Source organism: Chanos chanos, chromosome 16, assembly GCF_902362185.1.
Source record: "Chanos chanos chromosome 16, fChaCha1.1, whole genome shotgun sequence".
Lineage (NCBI taxonomy): Eukaryota > Metazoa > Chordata > Actinopteri > Gonorynchiformes > Chanidae > Chanos > Chanos chanos.
Genome location: NC_044510.1, coordinates 6,826,142 through 6,853,668, shown reverse-complemented (window position 1 = coordinate 6,853,668; position 27,527 = coordinate 6,826,142). Strand labels below are relative to the sequence as shown.

The 27,527-nt window shown below is 44.5% G+C and overlaps 3 protein-coding genes and 2 pseudogenes across 3 annotated transcripts; all 5 read right to left on the bottom strand.

Moving 5' to 3' along the window:
• Positions 1 to 5,504: 5,504 nt before the first annotated feature.
• LOC115829134 (zona pellucida sperm-binding protein 4-like) lies at positions 5,505 to 7,313 on the bottom strand. The gene is given in 9 exon segments (XM_030793185.1): positions 5,505 to 5,581; positions 5,660 to 5,735; positions 5,806 to 5,835; positions 5,837 to 5,954; positions 6,031 to 6,223; positions 6,309 to 6,466; positions 6,537 to 6,637; positions 6,709 to 6,896; positions 6,989 to 7,313. Coding segments are annotated over 9 exon segments (1,266 nt in total).
• Positions 7,314 to 9,062: 1,749 nt separating this feature from the next.
• LOC115829133 (zona pellucida sperm-binding protein 3-like) lies at positions 9,063 to 10,944 on the bottom strand. Its single transcript, XM_030793182.1, has 8 exons — positions 10,408 to 10,944; positions 10,207 to 10,325; positions 9,996 to 10,099; positions 9,751 to 9,928; positions 9,565 to 9,679; positions 9,379 to 9,464; positions 9,217 to 9,308; positions 9,063 to 9,127 (listed from the first exon to the last, which is right to left on the bottom strand). Exons 1-8 carry the CDS (start codon positions 10,942 to 10,944, stop codon positions 9,063 to 9,065), a joined length of 1,296 nt encoding a protein of 431 aa, XP_030649042.1.
• Positions 10,945 to 13,258: 2,314 nt separating this feature from the next.
• On the bottom strand, positions 13,259 to 14,689 carry LOC115829765 (putative nuclease HARBI1; annotated as a pseudogene).
• A 4,696-nt stretch (positions 14,690 to 19,385) lies between these two features.
• Positions 19,386 to 21,199, bottom strand: LOC115829866 (zona pellucida sperm-binding protein 4-like). The gene is made up of 8 exons (XM_030794039.1): positions 20,869 to 21,199; positions 20,589 to 20,776; positions 20,417 to 20,517; positions 20,189 to 20,346; positions 19,911 to 20,103; positions 19,687 to 19,834; positions 19,541 to 19,616; positions 19,386 to 19,462 (listed from the first exon to the last, which is right to left on the bottom strand). The coding sequence occupies exons 1-8, from the start codon at positions 21,197 to 21,199 to the stop codon at positions 19,386 to 19,388; spliced, it is 1,272 nt and encodes a 423-aa protein (XP_030649899.1).
• Positions 21,200 to 22,951: 1,752 nt separating this feature from the next.
• On the bottom strand, positions 22,952 to 24,783 carry LOC115829764 (zona pellucida sperm-binding protein 3-like; annotated as a pseudogene).
• Positions 24,784 to 27,527: the final 2,744 nt, after the last annotated feature.

Genomic DNA, 27,527 nt, shown 5'->3' with positions numbered 1-27,527 from the left:
TGTTGTCCTTTGCCTTTAAGTATTAGACTGCAGTTCCCTGCCATCTCTCAGGGTGTTAACGTGACCCCTGGTCTTCTCCAACCTTCTTTACGGGTGTCAATCTCATTCTGAATAGCAGTATTGTCGTGGTCACTAGTCATGTGACAAAGAAGTGGATGCCCCTCCTCCTCTTCCATTGGACGTTGTCAGTCAAGATGGCATCACAATCCTTTTCGAGTTGCCTTCGTTCCTTCTTTCTCACCCCACTGGTCAGAGGGGATGGAAGGGTTTATCTGTAGCCCACCCAGCCAGTGATAGTCTGGACGTGATGCGTTTCAGACTTTAAGAAGTTCTCAGACTATTTCAAAATAGTTCTTCTAAGTGCCTTGTACCCTGAGCTGCAGTATGGCCAACAGAGGGTGGTTTTGTAATGTTTTTACAGTAGATGGTCTCAGATGTACCAAAGAGCACTGTTGGGGCTCTTATGTTTTATTTTTTTGTTTGTTTGTTTATCGTTCCCACCAGGGTATTAACATAAAATCATACAGACAGAGAGCATTAATTGGTTAGATATTGGAACTGCATCAAGAAATCAGACATTTTTTTTAAAAAGCCAGCCAAAAGAAAAAAAAAACCCAAAACCTCTTTTTGAAAGCTGTTTGTATTGTGGCAGTATTTTGAATTCATTTGGATCAGATGCACTTTTGTAAAAAAAAAAAAAAAAAAAAGAATGTTATAATTACCAAAAAGTCTTTTTTTTTCTTTCTCTTTTTTTTTTTTTTACATGTAATGTGAATTTCCTTTTGCTTTTATTTATATCCTACATTTTCTACTTAGATTTTTTTTAAATATACAAATACTTATGTATAAATATATTTTTTATATACTGATTCTAGGCCATTTGAAATCAAATGATGCTCTTAGAAATATGAAAAGAGAAACATAAAAAAAGTAGAACAATTAGTAAAAGCAGCTGGTTTTGCAGAGATTTCAACATTGAATTGAATTCTGGGTGGAAAACGATCTCTGGTTGTCTAGCTTGTATCTGATGGAGATAGAATTCAAATTATGCTCTTCCTCACTTTCCTTAGCCAGGTTCCAGAATTAGCAGCTGTCACGTTGAGACAGTGGCGATGTTTCTCAGATATTACTGAGTTTTGGCTAAACACAAGTCGTCCGTTTTTATTTGAATGCATTTTTATGCTTCATGAACAGAGGCTGCAGCAGCTGGAGGATATGTTGTACGTGGAATGTCTGAATGAGACCTAGATGGTGAGAACGGGCTGGATGTATGTGTGATTGAGAGAGAGGATGTGAGACAGAGAGAGAGAGAGAGAGCGAGAAAACAGAGAGAGGGAGAGAAAGAGTTGTATGAATAACTTAAGTGAGACTGTGTCATCTCAGAAACTCAGAACTGCCAGATTTATGTGTTAGCATTAAGCCCCGCCCACTCTGTGCACATAGTATCCGTTCGAATTAGGTCCCACCCACTCTGTTTGCATGTTGCCTGTTAGCATTAGCCCCCACCTACTCTATTTGCGCATTGCCCACAGGACCTGAGGAGCAGTCTGATAGCAGTTTGATATGTTGTGCTGGGTCTGTAGATGACTGAAAGGAGCAGAAATTGACTTGCGAACTCTTTTCTACTGTTGCAATATTCATAAGAAGGCACACACATGACAGAAGTTTTTTTTTTTTTTTTTTAGGAAGGAGTTTGAAATGAGAGAGTAAGGGGATAGAAGTGATCTTGTTGAGGGAGTGAACAAGAGGTGGAGTAAAAGCTAAAAATCACCCCATCAGGCGGACGTCAGGGAGCGGAGTTCCACCCAGATTGACGATTTTGTTTAGCTCAGGGTTTGAGTGACAGGTGCCCAGTCTTGGGGCACTTCCAATGCTCCGCCCACAGGGCTGGCCAGTGTCCGTTCCTTTCTCTGTCTTCTTTTTCTTTTTCTTTACTCACTCCTTTGAACCAATGCCCCCTCCCCCTACCATCCCCACCCCTGAAAAAAAAAGCTTTCTTGGCAATCTTCTGATATCACCTGAGATATTGTACAGCTGCTATAGAGTTAAGAGGCAGCTAGAAATCAGTGTTGTAAAAAAAATTATCCGTTTTTCTTTCTTCAGGAGAGTGCCAAAACAAGTGTTTTTTTTTTCCTGATGTTAGAACCCTGGGGTAAGCAAAAGATTGTGACCCATTAGGTTGAATATATATATATGAATATAATTATGTATCATGACGTGGGACTTGCAGTGCAAAGTCCAGTGTATCAAGGTTAATTAACAATTTAAAAAAAAAATAAAATAAAGGTAAGTTTAAATAATGAACGGTTTCATCCTGGTTTTCTCTCCATTCGTGACTGGTTTTGGCTGTAAGCAGGTGAGTGTGTTCCAAGCCTTTCACTGTGTTGTTTGTAGTGAGTTACCCAGTAGTCCAGGAATCAGTCTGAACAAGTCCCTACACTAAATAACTGGGTCGTCCATTGACTAGACACTGTGCCGGGAGCCAGCAAAAGCAGATGAATTGATTCCATTTTCCTCCTGCTTTTCTCTCTGCAGTGAAAGAAAAGAGAGACAGAGAGAGAGAGAAGGGAATGAGAGAAGATTGAGGGGACAGAGGAATAGACATAGAGTCTTACCCAAACAAAGGTCCCATTACGTGACTGGTGTAAACGTTTAATGGCTGACAGATGCTGCTTTATTGCCTTGTTTTTCCTCAAATATAGTTAAACTGGCGAGTGTGTGTGTGTTTCTGTGTTTGGTCAGAGAAAGCAATATTGGTCAATAATTTAACTCAGTTCAACCTCAGAATCTTTCATTATGTATCTTCATGTGTAACAGAGATGATCATAGACATCTATGTATATGCTTGTATTTTTTAACACACTTACAGTGCTGGCAGTGGTAACATAGCCTAATGACTTTTTCCTTTGACCACTCCTATAGGTATGTATTAGCACATGTGCATGTGTCTGTGTTTGTTGGGTTATATAGATATCAATGCAGTTAATCAAAAACGTCATGATGTCAAGACCCTGTATGAACATGATTCAGTCCCAACACCCCCAGTTGCCAACACTCCCTTTCTGTCTCCATCTTACCTTCACAAATGTTCCTTTGTTCTCAGCTTGGACCTCACAGACACATACACACACACACCACACACACATACACGCACTTTTTCTCTCTCTCTTGTCATCCAAGAACGAATGTGAAGTTTTGTTGGGAATATTAAACGGAGATCTTTGAAGCTGGGAGTCTAGCTTGGGTTTGTATGGACTTGTTTTTTGTGAAGAGTGATTGTGAGCTGGGATAGAAAGTTGACTTGTTTTGGCCACAGATGTCTAGGCACTACAACAGAAAGAGAACATGAGTGCAGATTACGATATAACTGACTTGCACATGGGATATTCCTACTAATATTTTTTAAAAGGGTGACTTTTACCTCTACCTCCTTCACGGTACATTTAAGTAAGTAAGCTACAAGTAAGCGACATCAGTACAAGTAAGCTAGATCACTCCAGAAAAAGTGTCTCCAGAATCATACAGAATCTATGACTCACGGTTAGCACTGTTACCACTACAGTTATCACTGTGTAGTGATGTCTTCCGTTGACGAAGCCGTTGCACACACCTGGACTCAAAGGAGTGTTGTTTAAATGCCTTGGCCAGAGGAGGATGGGCTCCCCCTGTTGAGTCTTGGTTCCTCCCAAGGTTTCTTCCTCTATTCGCTTCATTAGGGAGTTTTCCTTGCCACTGTCACCTTGGGCTCGCTCAGTGGGGGTTTAGATACTGATCTCTGTAAAGCTGCTTTGAGACCATTTTTGACTGTAAAAAGCACCATACAAATAAACTAAAGAAGGTAGCTATTTATGCATTCCTCACACCATGAATTTATTATTGAAAGAAAGCAGAAAAAACAGACATTTGGGGATATTCGGTTCAACTGAATAATGCTTTTACTAAGTAAAATCATTCTGAGTAAGATCCCTACTCCTTCACCTCCCAACCTGGCGGAGACTCAAAAACTATGCCCCAATTATACGTATGTAAGTAAAGGTCTGGTTGTGGCTTTGCCTTGGCTGGAGATCAGTCAGGGGAAAATGGTATTAGAATTCTACTGCTGTCCTCCACTGTTCCTTGAAGCTGGAGACATGAATCAGTTGTTTGATTTAATCATTACCTGACTCTCAGAGAGAGAGAGAGAGAAAGACAGTGAATGCATGATTGAAAAGAGGGAATTAGAGCTGTGATGTTTGTCTTGGAAAGTCCAGTCCTTTCATACTGTACTTGTATGACCTCCTCTTTCTCTCTCTCTTTCTTTCTCTCTCCCCTTGAATGTTCTTCTTCTGAGAGATATTCCCTGAGTTACGGTGTCTGGGGCAACCACAGTCATTTGCTCAGAAATTCATTTGAAGATACAATTAGTATGTCTTAAATGTAAGGTTGACCATGTAAAACCAAAGGATACCTGAAAGATCACACAGCTGACACAAATTTTGTGTGAGACTCATAGTGCTCATTTGAATTCCAGTAGTCTCTTTTGAGAAGTCAGAGCAGCCAGGTGGAACTACATTACACTGGGTTTAAGCCTACACTGATGGTCTGATCATGCTAATAGAACTTGGAATGGAGCATAAAACTCCATCACTACTTTCCGCATGGTAGATGGCAGTCAAAAAATGACTGAGGTGAAAGGAACATAAGGCCCAGGTCAATGTGGGTAAAACGTGTTACAAAAATGGTGTCAAATCATTAAATGATGAACACGCATCTGAACATATGACAGAGTTTGGCTACAATTTAGAGGAAACCTCAGTGTAAATAAATTAGTGCACACAACCCCTTGGAGGTATACCAGATAGTGACGTTTGCACAGCCACATTTGAAAGGTATCCCCCCCCCCCACCATTTCTCACCTCATTCCAAGGCACCTGCAAGTTTGCTGCAGGAAAGCAGTTTCACCAACTTGAGAGATCACCCAACCTTAGTAATCAGATGGAGCTATAGATTTGAATGCATGTCATCTAATCCTTAATGGTTAAGTGACTTTGTAATGTGATCAGCACCTTCTGAAAAGGACCTTTTTTACAGGGCAACATTCTCCTCCCCCCGTTTATAGTGAAGACAAGGCATTTTTTGAGCACTCCATGAAAGGGGGGGGGTTTGCCCTAGAAGCTGTTTTGGGCTGTCAGGGATTTGAAAAAAAAAAAAAAAAAAACCCACACACACACACACAACCCACCCCCTCAGATGCTGGGTACATGTCCCCATGCTTTGTAGTCCTTGACTGAAATGAGCCAATGGGAGTTTGAGGACAGCAATGTTGCTCTAGTTAGACAATCTGTGAGGGGTTGCCCTGGTGTGATGAAGCATACCAAGTCATATCTTCAAGGTTCAGTTAATATTCAGTCATTAAGCCATCAAATGGGACCAGAGACTCATGAGAAACCATTTAAAAGGCGACCTCCTTTATTCAGAAAAGGAATAAGCAAGTATAATCAGCCATCAGATGAAGCAGACATCCCTCAAGGGATGAAGATCACTCCCTTACTAGACACCAAGGTCTCTTGGGCAGCACCTTTTACTGCATCAGCATGCCTCCCTGTGAAGGACAAGAGAACATGGTAGATAAGCAGCATCAGGGAACAACTTCCTCTACAACGCTGGAGTCGCTACTCACTCTGCCTGCCGCACTGCTTCTCACAGGACTGGTTGGCGGATGGAGAACACACAGCTGTATTACAGTGGATGAACACCTAGGAAGAGGGGAGCCATACATTAGCTGTAGTGGTGTTGGAGGACTGTATGAAGGAACAGATCAAGTACCTGCTCCTGCAAAGGAACCAGGGACTCAGTGATCCACAAAGGTAAACATCTTTAGGACAAAGCGCTTGTAGTGGCTTGGGAATTGAAGCCCGGAGGACCCATCCACTGGGATCAGATTAGTCAGGTAACGGTCATCCCGGTACGGACACCTGCAGGGACAACCAGAATCAGACTAGACAGTGCCGAGGACCTGTACAAGCAGGAGGATGCCAGCTTGGCAGTTACCCATCCACAAGGAGGTCCCAACGAGGTACGCTTTCAGAGCTGGGGGTAGATGTCGCCCAACAGTCACCCAAGGTCAGGACAAGATTGGGATCGGTCCTCTCCAAAACACGCACTTCCGCATACACTGGTTCCCGTAGGACCTTTGTGACTGGGTAGTCAGCGTCACTGTAGTACGAGGTATATGCTGCGTCGCCTGTGGAAATTTGGGAGGGGTCGGCACGTCATTTGTACAAAGAACAGGCTTGCAAGAGCATGGTGACAGGTCTGGTGAGGCTCACCTTCCACGCATCCCTTTGCGAAGCATTCACCATTCGCCAGCCTCAGTTCCACTCGTAGGGGGCCAGGGGCAGCCACCGGAGGGGGTGGAGGAACTGTGTTGACCTCAATAACCAGGGCCTCAACCGCAGTACCAGAATACCTGCACTGGAAGAGAAGCCTAGACACAAAAGGCAACCATTAGCCGAGAGCCTGCAGAATAAGCGTCCCCCTGTGCATGAAACACTTACTCGAAATGGCTGTCCCTGGTGATGGAGCCGAGGGGGCCGACCCCCACTTCGTAGGAAGAGGACATGATGTTCTCATAGACGATGTAGTCGTCACCTTCCTCCTGCAAAAGGAAATTTGCTTTGTACCATGAGGGCTTCCATGCAAGCTCAGTTAGAAGAACAGGATACCAACCATCATGGTGGTCCCACACGCTGTGACGGGGAACTGGAATATGGCAAAGGCTGCAGTGGTGCCAACAGGACTGCAGGGGGCATCACTTCCACCCAACAAGCTGATGGAATCCAAACTGAGCTCAGGTAATGTGGCATCCCTGGCTACCACCACCACAAACTGACCATCCCTGGTACACTGCACGGTCACTGGTTGCAAAAATAGTGGTTTAAGAAACACCCCACATGGTTACGATGGTACGGGTCACAAAGACATTACCCAAAACACATTAGTGTCTTACCTGCCTTCCCATAATAGCATTTCCGGCCATCAAAACAGCAGTTTATAGATTCACACTCAGCAGCAGTAATGTCAGGTTCACCACAATGCACCTTATCAAAGTCATCCACGTCACACCTCTGGAACGGTTCAGCCTTAAGTGGCAGTGGCTGCTTTGGCTCGTATCTCTGTGGGGCAGATTGCTGTTGGAACTGCTGCTGCTGCAGCATCTGGGAAGCTGGAGTTTGTGGTTTCTCTGCTCCTGACCACCAAGGCACTGCATTGCAGACTGCACTAAAGCAGACACAAATGGCTACAACGCCAATGGAATGCCACACTCTTGCCATAGTTCCACAATTGCTTGTGACAGTAGGTACCTACTCCTGCGGTCACTTTTAAAGCACCTTGATTGGCTTGAATTCCCGGCAATTCCCCATGTCGTCCAATCAATGTCAATCAGTTCCCCAGCCATCTCTAATCAAAATAGTTGGACCAGAAGCTCTTATTGGTCATGCAGATCATTGAGTGTCATGACTTCTAACGACCCGTTTTGTAGAACAACTACATTTAGTCGCTATGTAATGAGTGTGAGTATTTTGAAGCTGGTTGCTAATGATTTATTTTAGAGTTGGCTTCAAAGACATTCTTCCAAAGAAGGTTCAAGAGTACTAATCCTTCTATCGTTTGTCGCAGAGAAAGAAGAAAGAAAATACAGACCATAGCAGTACATCCAACTTTGACTATCAGCTTGACTAGTGTACATTCTAGCAGGCTGAACCTTTTCAGTAATATACAACATGTAATTAGCTTACAAGCTATTCATTATAAAACTGCTCATGCTCTATCAGGAACTTTGTTGTGTAGTTAGAAGCAAATTAAGTCATGGAGCTGAGTGCAGTGCAACTCAGCACGGCTCTGGGTCAGTTTCTTAAGATACTGCCATTTTGAATTCACCCTCAATTATTTCTAAGCTTAACTGGTGTTATGACAGGTGAGACTTTAGAAAGCAATAGCCACTCTGGTCATTCCTTTGTACTTAACATGTGAAGGCCATCAACAACCTTAATCTTTTTAGATTGGACACATGTCAGGATCACAATTTAACATTTCAAGAGATTGTCACATCAAGCAAAATGCATCTTTTTAAATAACATTTGGTTGTCTCTTTTTCCTCACAACTACTCAGACTGTGTGCGTGCAACTGTTTCCAGAAGGTCATATTCTTTGGTTCCACTGAAAGTTCTGCAAGGCTGTGCGTCAAATTCTTGAAGGGACCCTGCATAACTTGCTTGGACTAAAAATTCAGCAGCTCTTGACGAGCCCAGATTAGTCACTGGAAGCTCAAGGAGAATTCCCAATATGCCAGTGCATCCACAGTTCAAAATGGGCTGAGCCTCAGAAAAGGCCAGAGGACAGCCCCCGAGTGACAGTTTGACATTTTCCTTCTCTACACTACCACTTTGGAAAAGTGCTTGTAAAGAGGACCAGTTCAATTTTAACTTATTGGTCAGTATGGTCACACAGACTTTGAAGTCTCACATGAGACACTCACGTTGCCCATTCATAAGCTCTCTATAAAAGCCAATTATGAGCTGGAATGTTAGAAAATGGACCAAAAAAAAAAAAAAAAAAAGCACCAATGTCCAGAAAATGAGAGGAAAAGTAGAAGGCAGCTGATACAGCTAAAAAGAAGTTGATTGTTAAGTGAAAACCTCTCTGGTTTTATAACATCACCAGCATTAAAATCAGATCATCCCAGCCTTCACTGATGGAAGCTAATGTTTAACCATAGCCACTTAACGCACAGCCTGCTTTAACTGCACTGCCTGGTGAAAAGAGTCAATTCCATGATGCAACAGGGAAAGCTCTCCTGTAGCTTAAGAAAAAGTTACAGCCTTTACCAAGTCAGCTGGCTTTGCTTAAAATGATGGCTATTATGGAAGTTAGTGGAATAAAAGACATTAGTGCCAAGTGACCTGAAGCACATTTCTGGGCTTCACAAGATGCATGAACAGAATACCCATCTTACAGCACCCCCCCCCCCACCAGACTGGCACGGTTCGTGGATATTTTATAGCTCTTTATTTGGTAGAACTTCAACCAGCCAATGGATTCTCCTTGACAACGAGACTGAGGGAAGCCTCACCCTCCCATTCAAGAGCTAGGAACAAAAAGGAAACCAGTTAGTCCACACAGAACAGTGCTCCCATGACAGGGCATCAAAGAATTCTTGCTCAAGTTAGTCCACACCTGCATCTGCCTCTAGATCTCTTCCCTTCCTAAAGCCACAGCCAGAATCGCAGCAGCCACACACCTGGTCATCTCTATCCGCGGCGGTCCATCTGAGGGAGACGGCTTGTTTAAGCTACAGGCACCTTAACTGCTTGGGATCAGAACGTACTGGACACATACCCATTGGGAGAGAAGGAACAAGCCTTGTGCTCCGCGTCGGTAGGAGATGAAGCCGCCGTGGCCTTCAAGAAGCACGTGATGTAGATCTGCAAAAGCAGCTTGGCTCAGCAAGACTTGCCCTAAAGCTCAAGAAACGGTACAAAGGAGCAGACTTCCAAGCCACAACACCAACGTCCCCTTACGTACCAGGCCGCTGTCCTGCTGGAACCTGAAGGCCTCCAACTGAAACTGGAGCTTATCGTCCTGGATCCTGTTCAGGAAGCGTGAATCCGAGCCCGTAATCTTGGCGTCGACCATGCACCTGCAGGAAGGAATGCATATCGTCGCTGTACTTCAGGAGCGAGCTCATTCTTTTGGAGGACCCACCCTTACCCGTGGTTGTCAATGAAGGTATAACTGGGAACAGAGTTCACGTCCGGGGCCGTGGTAGCCACGCAACTGTCCACAAACACACGCAGGGGCACGTGCATGTACTGCATCACAACAGCTTCAATATGGATGAGGTCACCCAGGAAGTACTGATTGGAAGGTCTCTCAAACTGCCAGTCATCTGCAAAGAAAAGCCAGTATTGAAGCAACATCCACGTTAGACGGAGGATTTTCACAGCCCTACCCACCAGTCATGAGCCGAAGGGAGAAAACAAGGAGTTCCTCTGCGATCTTGGTGGCAGCATAAGGGATCCAAGTGGGTCTCAGGGCATCACTGCTCACATCAGCTCTCCTGTAGTTCAGATGCAGGCATTGCATTTATTGCCACAAACCTCATTCTGAAATTAGACCAGCAACCAAAAAGTGCAGGAAGGGTGTGGGAGCAGAATCACACCTCACCTTGCATAGTGACACTCGATACCAACCACAGCATCGCCCGTCCTAACAACTGGAGTGCCACTGAGAGCCTCTGGTGCATAGACAAGGGTGAAGGAGTAGATGAGCCCATCCTCAGTCATCTGCATTGAACACAGCAGTTAGTGTATAGAATTCAGCTTTGGGCTCACGGCACTCAATTCATTGTCCAAATGCGTACCCTACCGTTAGTACACTGCCACACGCCTGCAGTTCAGATTCAAAGATCAGGGTCTGAGTTGCTGCATCTTCCCCAGCAGCAGCACAATCTCCCAGGGTAAGAGCTGATGGCTGGATGGGCTGGTTGATGCCAAAGAGGTCCTTCTTCACCTCCACCTGCACCACGTTCTCACCGCACCGAACCGCAACAGTGTTAGCAGGAAGAGGCGTTTTCAATTCAAATGCCACCTCTGGCTTCTCTGCTTCCACTGGAGCCATTGGAAACCTCCAAGCCAACTCCTTGACAGGACCCTGCAGCACCTGCTTGGACTGGAAGTCCACTGGCTCTTGCACAGGTTTCTGCATTGGCCTCTGCCGCTTAGGAGCTTCCTGCTGAACAGGCTTTCCGTGTTGAGGCTCCTGAGGAGCTTGCACCGGTTCGTCATGGCTGAACTGCTGTGGTGTTTGCTGCCATGTTGGCATTTGCCAAGATGCCTGCTGGGCCTCACTCAAGCTAAGGGCAAATAGTACCAGCAATCCACCAAAACCAAACTTGAATCCCATTATTGCAATCACAAAGGCACTCTCATCTGCACGCCTACCCTGGTCTTGCCTTTTTGAGGCACACGGAACAGGTGTGGCTCCGCCCACCAAAGACGAGTCTAATTAACCTCTGGACCATTGAGTTAAAAAGCAGCGCTCTGCTCCATATGTTTCCTTTAAATAATATAGGTGCATCAAACATCAAAAAGGTTTGGGTAAATTTCAACGCTTGTCAACCATGACTTTCCTTGATATTCCCAAGTTAAATCTGAGCACATTAAACTCCCTTCATAGTACTGTGCCCAATGGTGTCCAGGTGGCTTCTATTAATGAAAGATGAGGCTCTGTAAATTGTGTATATGAAATTGACTAGAAACACACACACACACACACACACACACAGTTTCTCTCTCTCTTATCCAAGAACAAATGTGAAATTTTGTTTGGAATATTAAATGGAGATTTTTGAAACTGGGAATCTAGCTTGGGTTTATGGACATGTGTTTGTGAAGAATGGTTGTGAGCAGAGGGCTGTGCAATGAAGGGAGTTTAACCTACTCAGATTTAACTCGAGGGCAGCATGGTGGCATGGTGCCAATTCCCAGCCAGGGTCCTTTCTGTGAGGAGTTTGCATGTTCCTGCGTGGGTTACCTCTGGGTTTCCTCCCACAGTCCAAATACATGCAGGTTAGGTGAATTAGAGACACTAAATTGCCCGCGGTTATGAATGTGTGTGTGATTGTGTTTGTCTGTGTGTCTGCCCTGTGATGGACTGGTGACCTGTCCAGGGTGTTTCCCTGCCTTTCGCCCTATGAGTGCTGGGATAGGCTCCAGCACCCCCCCCGCGACCCTGATTAGGATAAGCGGCTTAGATAATGAGTGAGAGAGTGAGTGAGAGATTTAACTCGAGGTTATCAAGAAAAGTCAGGGTTGACAAACTCTGATTGCCTAAATTGGTGTTAAACAGTGCTACCAAAGCGATTAAGATGTCAGTTACTTGATTCGGTGTTAATTTATTTGGAGTTTACAATAGAGGAAGACTCATAATGGGTAAGGGGGCAGTCAGTTCTGACCCTGGTGGCAGCTCAATGTCCACCCTTTATGTACAGGGTAATATCAGTTGTTTTGATTGCCCAGTTTAAAATAATTTTATGTAATTCACATACCTGTCTCATGTACAGTTGAGAGGGATACTATTGATTTGCTGCAGCCACTAGCATGTCCCCCATCTGACTCTCAGGTAGAGGTAAATGTGGAAGTAACTGTCTGTTAACTGGGAGTTCTGTTTTACCATACATTTATTATGCATTCTGCTGATATGTTGACACATCTTAACAGCTTTTCCCTTTATTTATTTATGTTTTTCAGGAGGGCATGGGTAAGGGGACCATGTCAGCCATGTCTGACACACACATTCAGGTTGACCCATTTCATCACTTGTACTTTTATGTCAATTTAATGGTGACTGACATAGGCTAATACTAGACTATGGCAAACTGTCATGAGCTGATATTTCCAGTCATACATCTATTGAATGAGAATGAAACTTCAAGAGAACAAAATTTTGGTCAGTTGATGATTGCATTATTGTCTTTTAGGAGGAGCTAAATCAACCACTCTCCCCACCCATGGCTACCTCCTCTCAGGTGTCTCAGAGAACCCAAAGGGTAGCTTTTCCTTTGCTGTTAAAAGGATTATTCATAATGACAATATGTAACACTAATGGGCCTGAATCCTGCATGCCATGATTGTTCTTTCAATGTATTTTGCTGTGCAGGTTAGATCTGACAATGTGCGGTTGCTCTATAAGCGTATGTGTGAGCTCGACTGCCAGAAAAAAAATGCTACAAATAAAAAAACTTAAACTGGAAATATAAAAACTGGAACATGACAAAGGTATTGCTATACATTGACCATCCTTTGATCAATATGTCTCTACCTGTCTATCGGTAATATTTTTTCTTTTAATTTTTAGGAAAGGAAGAATGCCAATAAACTAATACAGGGGTGGGCAAATCCGGTCCTGGAGGGCCAGTGACCTGTCGAGTTTTTGTTTTCACCTCTCAGTTACCTGTTGACTTTCACCTTGCAAACAGGTGTGCACTCTCTTAAGCCAATCACAGATTGTATTTAGTCAGCTGACAAGAAAAACAGCAGGACCATGGCCCTCCAGGAACGGATTTGCCCACCCCTGAACTAATACATAAATCAAAAAAGAATAATTTCATGTGTCTTTTCTTATTGGTGGAAAATTGATTTGTGATGGTTTCTCTGATGGTTCTTCCTGTTGGGAGATCCAGTGTCACTAGGTCCATTACATCTGGCGGCACTGGCAGCTAGTATGGTGCTCTTTCTTTTCTAATAGTGGCAATGTACCACACATCCGCCACCACATCACATGGCAGCTCCGGACGCATCCGCAAGCCCTGCAGGCAAGCAAAGCATGCTTTGATGATCCCAAATGTCATCTCTACCCAGACCCTTGTGTTACTGTGAGCCACGTTATATTTTTTGTTCCCTTGTTTGTGGGTCAGGATAGGGGATCATCAGGTAATGCAGACACGGATAGCCTCTGTCCCCAAGCAGCAGGCAATCAAAACGCCTTTTGAATGATAGAAAGAAATTGTCTATACAATATATAATGTCAATACAGCATGATGTGTGAAATATAGGGTGGTTGTTGTCTTACCTTGTTCAAATCTCTGACCAAGAGTGGATTCCTGAAAAATGTGAGAATCATGCATTAACCCAGGCCACCTGGAGGCCACCTCCAGACTGTTCACCACTAAATGGTGGTCACATGTCATCTGACAAAGGATTTCAGGCCACTTTAACAGACTGCCATTGTAAGAAAATCACCACCTAATGTGCCTTTAATTGTCTTAAAAATAAGTAGAAATTTGAAGGACAATATAATGTAGGCTAGCCTACATGTCAGATCAAATATGATATGGTCAGATACCTGAACACTGATGCTGTGAAATGATTTCCTATTCACATAATCCCCTTCAAGTTCTCCCAGGGGCGCTCTAATGGGGATATGCGTACACTCAATTGCACCACTTACCCATGGGATTCCTATGGAAAAAAATGTGTTCTGTATGTAGGCCTAGTCTATGCATATTAAAAACAGACCAAGTATTTTTATAATGCAAATTACCTGCGATAACATAAGATGCCTCTTTGGTCTTTAGAACACTTAAATGGCCAATGAACACAACAAATGCATCCAACAGTTTAGTGAGAGCAAGTACCACTTTGCGAGCTGCATGGAATATGGTATTCTTGCTCAGATGTTTAGCATCTTCCATGCCGCATAACAGAGCTGCAAACTGCCAGATACAGCTGATTATCTGTGGAGTATCCGGGAATATACAGGAGTATTCCAGTCCGGATACACCTCTTTTCACGCAGTGTCACCAATGGAATACATGAAGTGTCCGCTGGCAAAATATCGCAAAGCAAGGCAAGTTGTATGTTCAACTCCGGCAAGTGGCATTGGAAACATCTGGCCACAGAAGCAAGTAAAGACAACGAATACCCTCAGATGAGAATCAATATCTTTCATAGAGCCCAACATCATTGGGCTAAGCTAAAGGAGTTTGATGGCCCCTTAAAACGATGTGCCAGCATTTTTTCTCAATGAGATTGTGGGTGGAGGGGCAGTGCTTACGTAGGGTAACATTGAGTTAACCATGAAGATAACCTGCTCGGAGCGGTTTAGAGATGCAGCGTAAATTGCCATGACATCATACCTCGGGTAACATTTATCCACCTCTCGTAGAACGGGTTAATTGGGAGGTTACACCTGACATCACCAAGTTACACCTGAAGTTACCTGGATAAGCCAGTTACCTCACTTCGTAGTACAGCCCTCTGGAATAGGAAATTTACTTGTTTTGGCCACAGAAGATGTCTAGGCACTACAGCAGAAAGAGAACATGAGTGCGGGTTCGTATATAACTGGCTGGCACATACGTTACGCCTTCTAATATTTTGTAAAAAAGGGGATTTCTGTCTCTACCTTCTTCACGGTACATTTCAGAAAGTAAGCTACAAGTAAGCTAGATCAGTCTAGAAAAAGTGTCTCCAGAATCATACAGAATCTATGAATCTCGATTAGCACTGTTGCCACTACAGTTACCACTGTGTAGTGATGTCTTCCGTTGACGAAACCTGCTCCGGAGCAGGTTATGTTCGAGGTAACAGATCAAAACGTATAAAAGCACTGCACTGACCAATAAATTCTCTTGGAAAATGGCGTCACCATTCCTGGAAGATCCCGTGGACCTCAGTGCATGGAGAGTGACAGGGTATCTTAGGAAAGCCAGAGTTTTCAGAGACAGACAAAACCCTTTGGCCTGAGGAGCATCTATATGAAAGATATAGATTCTCCGCGGAGGGAATTGCTTATCTTTGTCGGCTCCATGAGCCGTATGTTGCCAGTGCGACACATCGAAGTTGCGCACTAACAGTCCTTCAGAATGTATGCATTGCCTTGCGTTTTTTTGCAACAGGCACTCTTATGTATGCTGTGGGTAATGCAGAGAACATAGTCAACAAGAACACAGTCATCTGCACAATTTGCAAGGTGGCTGTTGGTCTAACACAGCTACTTGATGGGTTTGTTGTGTTCCCAGGCCACTTGCCCATGCAGTCAATAAAACAGGGCTTTTATGAAATAGCAGGCAGACGAATACTCAAGTTGAACTTGCTTTGTAGTATAGGCCCCTGGACTCGAAGGAGTGTTGTGTAAATGCCTTGGCCAGAGGCGGATGGGCTCCCCCTGTTCAGTTTTGGTCCAAGGTTTCTTTCCCCTATTCACTTCATTAGGGAGTTTTTCCCTGCCACTGTCGCCTTTGGGCTCGCTCAATGGGAGTTTAAGCACTGATCTCTGTAAAGCTGCTTTGAGACCATTTTTGATTGTAAAAAGCACCGTACAAATAAACTTGAACTAAAGAAGGTAGCTATTCATACACCTCTCACACCATGAATTTATTATTGAAAGAAAGCAGAAAAAACAGACATTTGGGGATATTCAGTTCAACTTAGTAATGCTTTTACTAAGTAAAATCATTCTGAGTAAGATCCCTACTCCTTCACCTCCCAATCCGACTGAGACTCAAAAACTATGCCCCAATTATACGTATGTAAGTAAAGGTCTGGTTGTGGCTTTGCCTTGGCTGGAGATCAGTCAGGGGAAAATGGTATTAGAATTCAACTGCTGTCCTCCACTCTTCCTTCAAACTGGAAACATGAATCAGCTGTTTGATTTAATCTCTACCTGACTCTCAAAGAGAGAGAGAGAGAGAGAGAGAGAGAGAGAGAGCAAACATATGATTGAAAAAATGGCATTAGAGTGGTGATGTTTGTCTTGGACAGTACAGTCTTTTTGTACTGTACTTACATGACCTACTCTCTCTCTCTCTCTCTCTCTCTCTCTCTCTCTTTCTCTCTCTCTCTCTCTCCCTCCCTCCCTCCCTCTCTCTCTCTCTCTCTCTCTCCCTCCCTCTCTCTCTCCCCTTCTCTCTCCTTGAATATTTCTCTTCTAAGAGATATTCCCTGAGTTACAGCGTCTGGGGCAACCACAGTCATTTGCTCAGAAATTCATTTGGAGATACAATTAGTAAGTCTTAAATGTAAGGTTGACCATGTAAAACCAAAGGATTGGTGAAAAATCACACAGCTAACACAAATTTGTGTGAGACCTATAGTGCTCATTTGAATTCCAATGGTCTTTTTTGAAAAGAGCCCCCCCCCAACCAACCATGTAAACATACAACTCGTATGGCTAACAATTCAGATTGCGTTTACACCACAGATAATGAGTCTTATCCCTCCCTTCACACCCACTCTGCTAAGCTGTACTAGTTCCCACCAGTTTTCTCTGCTTTGGAAGAAGCCTGTGTATGTTCAGTGGTTCAGTGGATGGACATCTGAAACACAGCCTTTTATATAATTATGAGAATTGCAGCAATTATTTGGTCTCATTTATTATGTCATATCCAGTGTTGGGATGTGATTGCTGTCCAAATCACTGCATATTTAGAGCTCTGTTTTGAGCCAGTGGGCTTCGTTCTCTCTCTACCATCATCTCTCACCATCTCCTGCCATCCTTCTGTGTCTGTGATCTTTTTATGTTCTCCTTTCTCTTTTTAGGCAACTTCCTTAGATGTAGCTCAGTTTACACCAGGGAACTGGGTGTATTGCTACTTTCAATGTGATGTATGGCGGTTAAAAAATGGCAGAGGTGAAAGGAACACAAGGCCTAGGTCACTCTCACTCACTCATTATCCAAGCCGCTTATCATATTCAGGGTCGCAGGGGGTGCTGCAGCCTATCCCACTCATAGGGCGAAAGGCAGGGAAACACCCTGGACAGGTCGCTAGTCCATTGCAGGGCAGACACACAAACACTCTCACACACACATTCATACCTAGGGACAATTTAGTGTCTCTAATTCACCTAACCTGCACGTCTTTGGGCTGTGGGGGGAAACCCACGCAGACATGGGGAGAATGAGAACATGCAAATGTAGCATGCGGCTCCCACCACTGCTGGTAGTGGGGGTAATCTAGTGAATGAATAATTAGTTGGTAAAGACTGCAATTCCACTGGATCAGAATCAGAGGATCCAAGACTGGAACAGGAGGCGGAAAGGGCGATTTGCAATATTCAATGACCACGCAAGACAAAAAGTTATGAACTGGTACCTTGCATCTCTTTGAATATAACAAAATAAAATAAAGTAAATAACATTTGGTTCAGTATGCAGTTCAATTATGCAACAAATTATTTCCTTTATCACTATTCCTTTGATCTTAAACCATTAAATAACTACACTTATATCTGGGTGCACCCTAACAGAGGTAATCTTAATTCTTTGGATCCAACATCAGCTAGGTAGCAATATCAAAACAATACCCGGTTCAATACCATCCTTTACAGCTTACTTCAAACTTACAAGAATTAACTATTCACTGTATCAGCAATAACACAATCACCGTACCACAGCTCAATAATACACTGTATCAGAAATATGAATACTCAGTCCACTCGCTTAAACCAGTGAGGGTTACGACTCAGTCCGTCCACAGGCACAGGAAATGCTTTGAAGAAGAGTGAAGAAGGTAAATGTCTTTCAAGTCAAGTCAAAAAAATAAAGTATAAAGTCACAGTCTAAATTTGGGGTTGTGCGTGTGGTGCTGGGAGTTGAGTGCAAGAGTGGGGCTGGCCTAGTGCGGTTTGCGGGGTTTATCCTGCCGCCGTGGCAGGAGAGGAGTAAGGTTGGCAGTTCTTGACTCTGGCTCTTCAATTCAGGAATCGTCAATCCAGGGGTCTAGAGATCTCGTCTGGGTTAGCTCACCATCAGACTCAATTCAACTCAGAAACCTGAACAATTCGGGAGTCTGTATCACTCGACAGATTTCCATAAGTAGGGTGTTACAAAAATGGTGTCAAATCATTAAATGATGGTAAAAAGGGAATGCGTCTGCTACTGAACATATGAGAGAGTTTAGCAACAGTTAACAGCAATTTAGATATATTCAATGCAAACGAATAGATTAGAAATAAATTAGTGCACAACCCCTTGGAGGCATACCCAATAGTGACTGGATTGTCAAGTGAGCAGAGCCGCCTTTGGGAAAGGTATTTTTCATCCCATTCTAAGGCACCTGCAAGTTTGCCCCAGGAAAGCAGTTTCACCAACTCGAGAGATTGCCCGACTACAATGAACATCAGATGGAGTTATAGATTTAAATGCATTTCATCTATTCAGTTGGTCTCAACATTGGTGGGGACACAACACCCCCCGCCCCCTCCCTGGGGGCTGTATACATTGCAAAATGTATACAGTAATGTGACCACTACAAAAAAAAAAAAAGGGCCGTTTAATGCTGACAACCAAATAGCATGTTAATAAATTCAGAGCTTATATTAAACTAACAGATCAAAGCCTAAAAGAAAGTACATTTTAGGAAATTACTTGTAAAGCAGCTCCTAATGACTTTTTTTGGCTGCCATCCTGACTGAGCAGATCACCAAATTAGCCTAACTGCCACACACAGTAATGTTTAGGGTTGCCGCCCATCCCGTTCATTGAAAAATGAAATGCACTGTCTTGCCAAAGCAATACAAGATTTGTCCTGTATTTGATGGACAGTGGTGTGTTCACAGAAGCAGTTTTGGCAAGTCAACCCCCACCCCCCCACTGTTGGGCACATGTGCTCATGCTTTGCAGCAGTCAACTGAAGTTACCTAAAAGGAGTTTGAGGACAGCAAAACTGCTCCAGTTAGCTATTATGTAAGTGACCACTCAAGTTATACAGGTAATGCCTTCAAAATATTAAGCCATCAAGGGTTCAGTAATTGAGACCAGAGACAAGTCACCTAAAGGCAACCTCCTTTATTCAGAAAAGGAATAAGCAAGTATAATCGGCCATCAGGTGAAGCAGACATCCCTCAAGGGATGAAGATCACTCCCTTACTAGACACCAAGGTCTCTTGGGCAGCACCTTTTACTGCATCAGCATGCCTCCCTGTGAAGGACAAGAGAACATGGTAGATAAGCAGCATCAGGGAACAACTTCCTCTACAACGCTGGAGTCGCTACTCACTCTGCCTGCCGCACTGCTTCTCACAGGACTGGTTGGCGGATGGAGAACACACAGCTGTATTACAGTGGATGAACACCTAGGAAGAGGGGAGCCATACATTAGCTGTAGTGGTGTTGGAGGACTGTATGAAGGAACAGATCAAGTACCTGCTCCTGCAAAGGAACCAGGGACTCAGGATCCACAAAGGTAAACATCTTTAGGACAAAGCGCTTGTAGTGGCTTGGGAATTGAAGCCCGGAGGACCCATCCACTGGGATCAGATTAGTCAGGTAACGGTCATCCCGGTACGGACACCTGCAGGGACAACCAGAATCAGACTAGACAGTGCCGAAGACCTGTACAAGCAGGAGGATGCCAGCTTGGCAGTTACCCATCCACAAGGAGGTCCCAACGAGGTACGCTTTCAGAGCTGGGGGTAGATGTCGCCCAACAGTCACCCAAGGTCAGGACAAGATTGGGATCGGTCCTCTCCAAAACACGCACTTCCGCATACACTGGTTCCCGTAGGACCTTTGTGACTGGGTAGTCAGCGTCACTGTAGTACGAGGTATATGCTGCGTCGCCTGTGGAAATTTGGGAGGGGTCGGCACATCATTTGTGTCAAGAACAGGCTTGCAAGAGCATGGTGACAGGTCTGGTGAGGCTCACCTTCCACGCATCCCTTTGCGAAGCATTCACCATTCGCCAGCCTCAGTTCCACTCGTAGGGGGCCAGGGGCAGCCACCGGAGGGGGTGGAGGAACTGTGTTGACCTCAATAACCAGGGCCTCAACCGCAGTACCAGAATACCTGCACTGGAAGAGAAGCCTAGACACAAAAGGCAACCATTAGCCGAGAGCCTGCAGAATAAGCGTCCCCCTGTGCATGAAACACTTACTCGAAATGGCTGTCCCTGGTGATGGAGCCGAGGGGGCCGACCCCCACTTCGTAGGAAGAGGACATGATGTTCTCATAGACGATGTAGTCGTCACCTTCCTCCTGCAAAAGGAAATTTGCTTTGTACCATGAGGGCTTCCATGCAAGCTCAGTTAGAAGAACAGGATACCAACCATCATGGTGGTCCCACACGCTGTGACGGGGAACTGGAATATGGCAAAGGCTGCAGTGGTGCCAACAGGACTGCAGGGGGCATCACTTCCACCCAACAAGCTGATGGAATCCAAACTGAGCTCAGGTAATGTGGCATCCCTGGCTACCACCACCACAAACTGACCATCCCTGGTACACTGCACGGTCACTGGTTGCAAAAATAGTGGTTTAAGAAACACCCCACATGGTTACGATGGTACGGGTCACAAAGACATTACCCAAAACACATTAGTGTCTTACCTGCCTTCCCATAATAGCATTTCCGGCCATCAAAACAGCAGTTTATAGATTCACACTCAGCAGCAGTAATGTCAGGTTCACCACAATGCACCTTATCAAAGTCATCCACGTCACACCTCTGGAACGGTTCAGCCTTAAGTGGCAGTGGCTGCTTTGGCTCGTATCTCTGTGGGGCAGATTGCTGTTGGAACTGCTGCTGCTGCTGCTGTGACATCTGGGAAGCTGGAGTTTGTGGTTTCTCTGCTCCTGACCACCAAGGCACTGCATTGCAGACTGCACTAAAGCAGACACAAATGGCTACAACGCCAATGGAATGCCACACTCTTGCCATAGTTCCACAATTGCTTGTGACAGTAGGTACCTACTCCTGCGGTCACTTTTAAAGCACCTTGATTGGCTTGAATTCCCGGCAATTCCCCATGTCGTCCAATCAATGTCAATCAGTTCCCCAGCCATCTCTAATCAAAATAGTTGGACCAGAAGCTCTTATTGGTCATGCAGATCATTGAGTGTCATGACTTCTAACGACCCGTTTTGTAGAACAACTACATTTAGTCGCTATGTAATGAGTGTGAGTATTTTGAAGCTGGTTGCTAATGATTTATTTTAGAGTTGGCTTCCAAAGACGCCGTTCAAGAGTACTAATCCTTCTATCGTTTGGCGCAGAGAAAGAAAAAAGAAAATACAGACCATAGCAGTACATCCAACTTTGACTATTAGCTCGACTAGTGTACATTCTAGCAGGCTGAACCTTTTCAGTAATATACAACATGTAATTAGCTTACAAGCTATTCATTGTAAAACTGCTCATGCTCTATCAGGAACTTTGATGTGTAGTTAGAAGCAAATTAAGTCATGGAGCTGAGTGCAGTGCAACTCAGCATGGCTCTGGGTCAGTTTCTTAAGATACTGCCATTTTGAATTCACCCTCAATTATTTCTAAGCTTAACTGGTGTTATGACAGGTGAGCCTTTAGAAAGCAATAGCCACTCTGGTCATTCCTTTGTACTTAACATGTGAAGGCCATCAACAACCTTTGCTAATCTTTTTAGATGGGACACATTTGTAAGGATCTCAATTTAACATTTCAAAAGAGATTGTCTACACATCAGGCAAAATGCATCTTTTTAAATAAATAACATTTGGTTATGTCTCTTATTCCTCATACAACTACTCAGACTGTGTGCATGCAACTGTTTCCAGAAGGTCATATTCTTTGGTTCCACTGAAAGTTCTGCAAGGCTGTGTATCAAATTCTTGAAGGGACCCTGCATAACTTGCTTGGACTAAAAATTCAGCAGCTCTTGACGAGCCCAGATTAGTCACTGGAAGCTCAAGGAGAATTCCCAATATGCCAGTGCATCCACAGTTCAAAATGGGCTGAGCCTCAGAAAAGGCCAGAGGACAGCCCCTGAGTGACAGTTTGACATTTTCCTTCTCTACACTACCACTTTGGAAAAGTGCTTGTAAAGAGGACCAGTTCAATTTTAACTTACTGGTCAGTATGGTCACACAGACTTTGAAGTCGCACATGAGACACTCACGTTGCCCATTCATAAGCTCTCTATAAAAGCCAATTATGATCTTGAATGTTAGAAAATGGACCAAAAAAAAAGCACCAATGTCCAGAAAATGAGAGGAAAAGTAGAAGGCAGCTGATACAGCTAAAAAGAAGTTGATTTTATTAAGTGAAAACCTCTCTGGTTTAATAACATCACCAGCATTAAAATCAGATCATCCCAGCTTTCACTGATGGAAGCTAATGTTTAACCATAGCCACTTAACGCACAGCCTGCTTTAACTGCACTGCCTGGTGAAAAGAGTCAATTCCATGATGCAACAGGGAAAGCTCTCCTGTAGCTTAAGAAAAAGTTACAGCCTTTACCAAGTCAGCTGGCTTTGCTTAAAATGATGGCTATTATGGAAGTTAGTGGAATAAAAGACATTAGTGCCAAGTGACCTGAAGCACATTTCTGGGCTTCACAAGATGCATGAACAGAATACCCATCTTACAGCAGCCCCCCCCCCAAAAACAGACTGGCACGGTTCATGGATATTTTATAGCTCTTTATTTGGTAGAACTTCAACCAGCCAATGGATTCTCCTTGACAACGAGACTGAGGGAAGCCTCACCCTCCCATTCAAGAGCTAGGAACAAAAAGGAAACCAGTTAGTCCACACAGAACAGTGCTCCCATGACAGGGCATCAAAGAATTCTTGCTCAAGTTAGTCCACACCTGCATCTGCCTCTAGATCTCTTCCCTTCCCTAAAGCCACAGCCAGAATCGCAGCAGCCACACACCTGGTCATCTCTATCCGCGGCGGTCCATCTGAGGGAGACGGCTTGTTTAAGCTACAGGCACCTTAACTGCTTGGGATCAGAACGTACTGGACACATACCCATTGGGAGGAGAAGGACAAGCCTTGTGCTCCGCGTCGGTAGGAGATGAAGCCGCCGTGGCCTTCAAGAAGCACGTGATGTAGATCTGCAAAAGCAGCTTGGCTCAGCAAGACTTGCCCTAAAGCTCAAGAAACGGTACAAAGGAGCAGACTTCAAGCCACAACACCAACGTCCCCTTACGTACCAGGCCGCTGTCCTGCTGGAACCTGAAGGCCTCCAACTGAAACTGGAGCTTATCGTCCTGGATCCTGTTCAGGAAGCGTGAATCCGAGCCCGTAATCTTGGCGTCGACCATGCACCTGCAGGAAGGAATGCATATCGTCGCTGTACTTCAGGAGCGAGCTCATTCTTTTGGGAGGACCCACCCTTACCCGTGGTTGTCATGAAGGTATAACTGGGAACAGAGTTCACGTCCGGGGCCGTGGTAGCCACGCAACTGTCCACAACACACGCAGGGGCACGTGCATGTACTGCATCACAACAGCTTCAATATGGATGAGGTCACCCAGGAAGTACTGATTGGAAGGTCCTCTCAAACTGCCAGTCATCTGCAAAGAAAAGCCAGTATTGAAGCAACATCCACGTTAGACGGAGGATTTTCACAAGCCCTACCCACCAGTCATGAGCCGAAGGGAGAAAACAAGGAGTTCCTCTGCGATCTTGGTGGCAGCATAAGGGATCCAAGTGGGTCTCAGGGCATCACTGCTCACATCAGCTCTCCTGTAGTTCAGATGCAGGCATTGCATTTATTGCCACAAACCTCATTCTGAAATTAGACCAGCAACCAAAAAGTGCAGGAAGGGTGTGGGAGCAGAATCACACCTCACCTTGCATAGTGACACTCGATACCAACCACAGCATCGCCCGTCCTAACAACTGGAGTGCCACTGAGAGCCTCTGGTGCATAGACAAGGGTGAAGGAGTAGATGAGCCCATCCTCAGTCATCTGCATTGAACACAGCAGTTAGTGTATAGAATTCAGCTTTGGGCTCACGGCACTCAATTCATTGTCCAAATGCGTACCCTACCGTTAGTACACTGCCACACGCCTGCAGTTCAGATTCAAAGATCAGGGTCTGAGTTGCTGCATCTTCCCCAGCAGCAGCACAATCTCCCAGGGTAAGAGCTGATGGCTGGATGGGCTGGTTGATGCCAAAGAGGTCCTTCTTCACCTCCACCTGCACCACGTTCTCACCGCACCGAACCGCAACAGTGTTAGCAGGAAGAGGCGTTTTCAATTCAAATGCCACCTCTGGCTTCTCTGCTTCCACTGGAGCCATTGGAAACCTCCAAGCCAACTCCTTGACAGGACCCTGCAGCACCTGCTTGGACTGGAAGTCCACTGGCTCTTGCACAGGTTTCTGCATTGGCCTCTGCCGCTTAGGAGCTTCCTGCTGAACAGGCTTTTGCCAAGAGGTCTGCTGCGCCTCACTCAAGCTAAAGGCAAATAGTACCAGCAATCCACCAAAGCCAAACTTGAATCCCAATAATTGCAACCACAAAGGCACTCTCATCTGCGTGCCTACCCTGGTCTTGCCTTTTTGAGGCACACGGAACAGATGTGGCTCCGCCCACCAAAGACGAGTCTAATTAACCACTGGACCTTTTGAGTTAAAAAGCTTTACTCCATATGTTTCTTTTAATAATACAGGTTCAAAAACATCTGGAAGTTTAGGTAGGTTTCAAGATTTTTTGGGTCATTGCTTCTCTCAAATGTAAGGTTGACCATGTAAAATTCAAAGGATTGGTGAAAAATCACACAGCTAATGCAGACTTGTGTGGGACCTATAGTGCTCAACTGAATTCCAGTGGTCTCTTTCAGTCATGTAAACATACAACTCGTATGGCTAACGATTCAGATTGCGTTTACACCACATATAATGAGTTTTTTCCCCCCTTCACCCCACTCTGCTAAGCTCTACTAGTTCCCACCAGTTTTCTCTGCTTTGGAAGAAGCCTGTGTATGTTCAGTGGTTCAGCGGATGGACATCTGAAACACTGGCCTTTGTATATATTATGAGAATTGCAGCAATTATTTGGTCTCATTTATTATGTCATATCCAGTGTTGGGATGTGATTGCTGTCCAAATCACTGCATATTTAGAGCTCTGTTTTGAGCCGGTGAGCTTCGTTCTCTTTCTACCATCATCTCTCACCATCTCCTGCCACCCTTCTGTGTCTGTGATCTTTTTATGTTCTCCTTTCTCTTTTTAGGCAACTTCCTCAGCTGTAGCTCAGTTTACACCAGGGAATTGGGTGTATTGTTGGACTGTTAAGAGAGACTGTTAAAGGCTTTTGTTAAGCTGTTGTAAATTTAGCTGAGTCACTCATAGACTGCACATCTCGGGATGAAACGTTGCTATATTGAAATCAGAGCAGATAGGTGGAACTGTATTCACACTGGGTTTAAGCCTATGCTGATAGTCTAATCATTCTAATAGAACTTGGAATGGAGCAAATAACTTTGCTATTTTCCATTGCTACTTTCAATGTGATGTATGGCAGTGAAAAAATGGCCGGGGTGAAAGGAACACAAGGCCTAGGTCACTCTCACTCACTCATTATCTAAGCCGCTTATCCTATTCAGGGTCACAGGGGGGTGCTGCAGCCTATCCCAGCACTAATAGGGCGAAAGGCAGGGAAACACCCTGGACAGGTCCGCTAGTCCCATTGCAGGGCAGACACACAAACACTCCTCACACACACATTCATACCTAGGGACAATTTAGTGTCTCTAATTCACCTAACCTGCATGTCTTTGGACTGTGGGAGGAAACCCACGCAGACATGGGGAGAATGAGAACATGCAAATGTAGCATGCGGCTCCCACCACTGCTGGTAGTGGGGGTAATCTGGTAAAGACTTGCAATTCCACTGGACCAGAATCAGAGGATCCAAGACTGGAACAGGAGGCGGAAAGGGTGATTTGCAATATTCAATGACCACGCAAGACAAAAAGTTATGAACTGGTACCTTGCATCTCTTTGATTATAATAAAATAAAGTAAATAACATTTGGTTCAGTATGCAGTTCAATTATGCAACAAATCATTTCCTTTATCACTATTTCTTTGATTTTGAACCAGTTGAACCATTTAACTTGCTACTGTCACAGTTATATGTTTCGATTAGTCCTGAGATTGACGGAGTGTGTACTATAGTGTTGTTTGTCATCTCGCATCGAGCCGGTTATCAGACTTCTAATCAGAGGTCGTTGGAGGGACTGGGTTGCTAGACACCTTCCTATGGTTAGGAAAGGATGTCATTGTAAGCTCTGGAACAGAATTCAATACTGTATAATTATTTTTCGCTGTGAGAGAGTTAAAAATTGGTGCTTTTCTTGATTGTGAGAGAGTTAAGAAGTAGCGCATTATACTGGTATTGTAAGTTGTTAAGTGAGCTTCGTGTTCCCGACTATAAGTCAGGAAATGTTCTAAGTAAAGTTAGAAACGCTGCAACTGGTTGCTGGACACCTTTCTATGGTTAGGAAAGTGTGTCGTTGTAAGCTCTGGAACAGAAGTCAATACTGTATAATTATTCTTCGCTGTGAGAGAATTAAAATTTGGTGCTTTTCTTGATTGTGAGGGAATTAAGAAGTAGCGCATTATACTGGTACTGTAAGTTGTTAAGTGAGCTTTGCGTTCGACTATAAGTCTGAAAATGTTCTGAGTAAAGCTCTTTTGAAGTCATCACAGGCCAGCCCATGGCCCCCCACCCGGAACAATGGATCTGCACAAAGTCGACGCTCATCTAGCTTCTGACAACCTGATGCAGTACTGTGAACAACTCAGTCTCGCAGTACAGGGCGCTGAGAAACAGGTTTACAGTGCTTGGCAACCACCTCCAGAGGGGGGACACAGTCATTTGCCTGGTCAGACCTCAGAATGTAGCATTAGAAGCCAAGTGGGAAGGTCCATATCAGAGATTAGGGACAGAATGGCGGTAGTATTTATCAGGGTCCAGAAATGGCAGGACTAGAGTTATCTAGGCTCTAGCTTGTCGTCTGAGGATGAAGAGGTCATCATACGACCACTGATAAATACTCTAGCTTCCAGCCGAAACTAAATAGGGATATTTTAGGTGTCTACACAAATGACAGTTCATTTTGATGTTGATGAACTTTGGCCAGGTGTGTTTCCGTCCCTCTCTTGTGTGTCATTGCAGGTATTCTAATGAAAAAGGAGGATCCTAAACAACTCTCTAGAGTAGGGTGCCCTGGCTGACATCAGAGATCTACACTGGACTGTACCTGACACCTG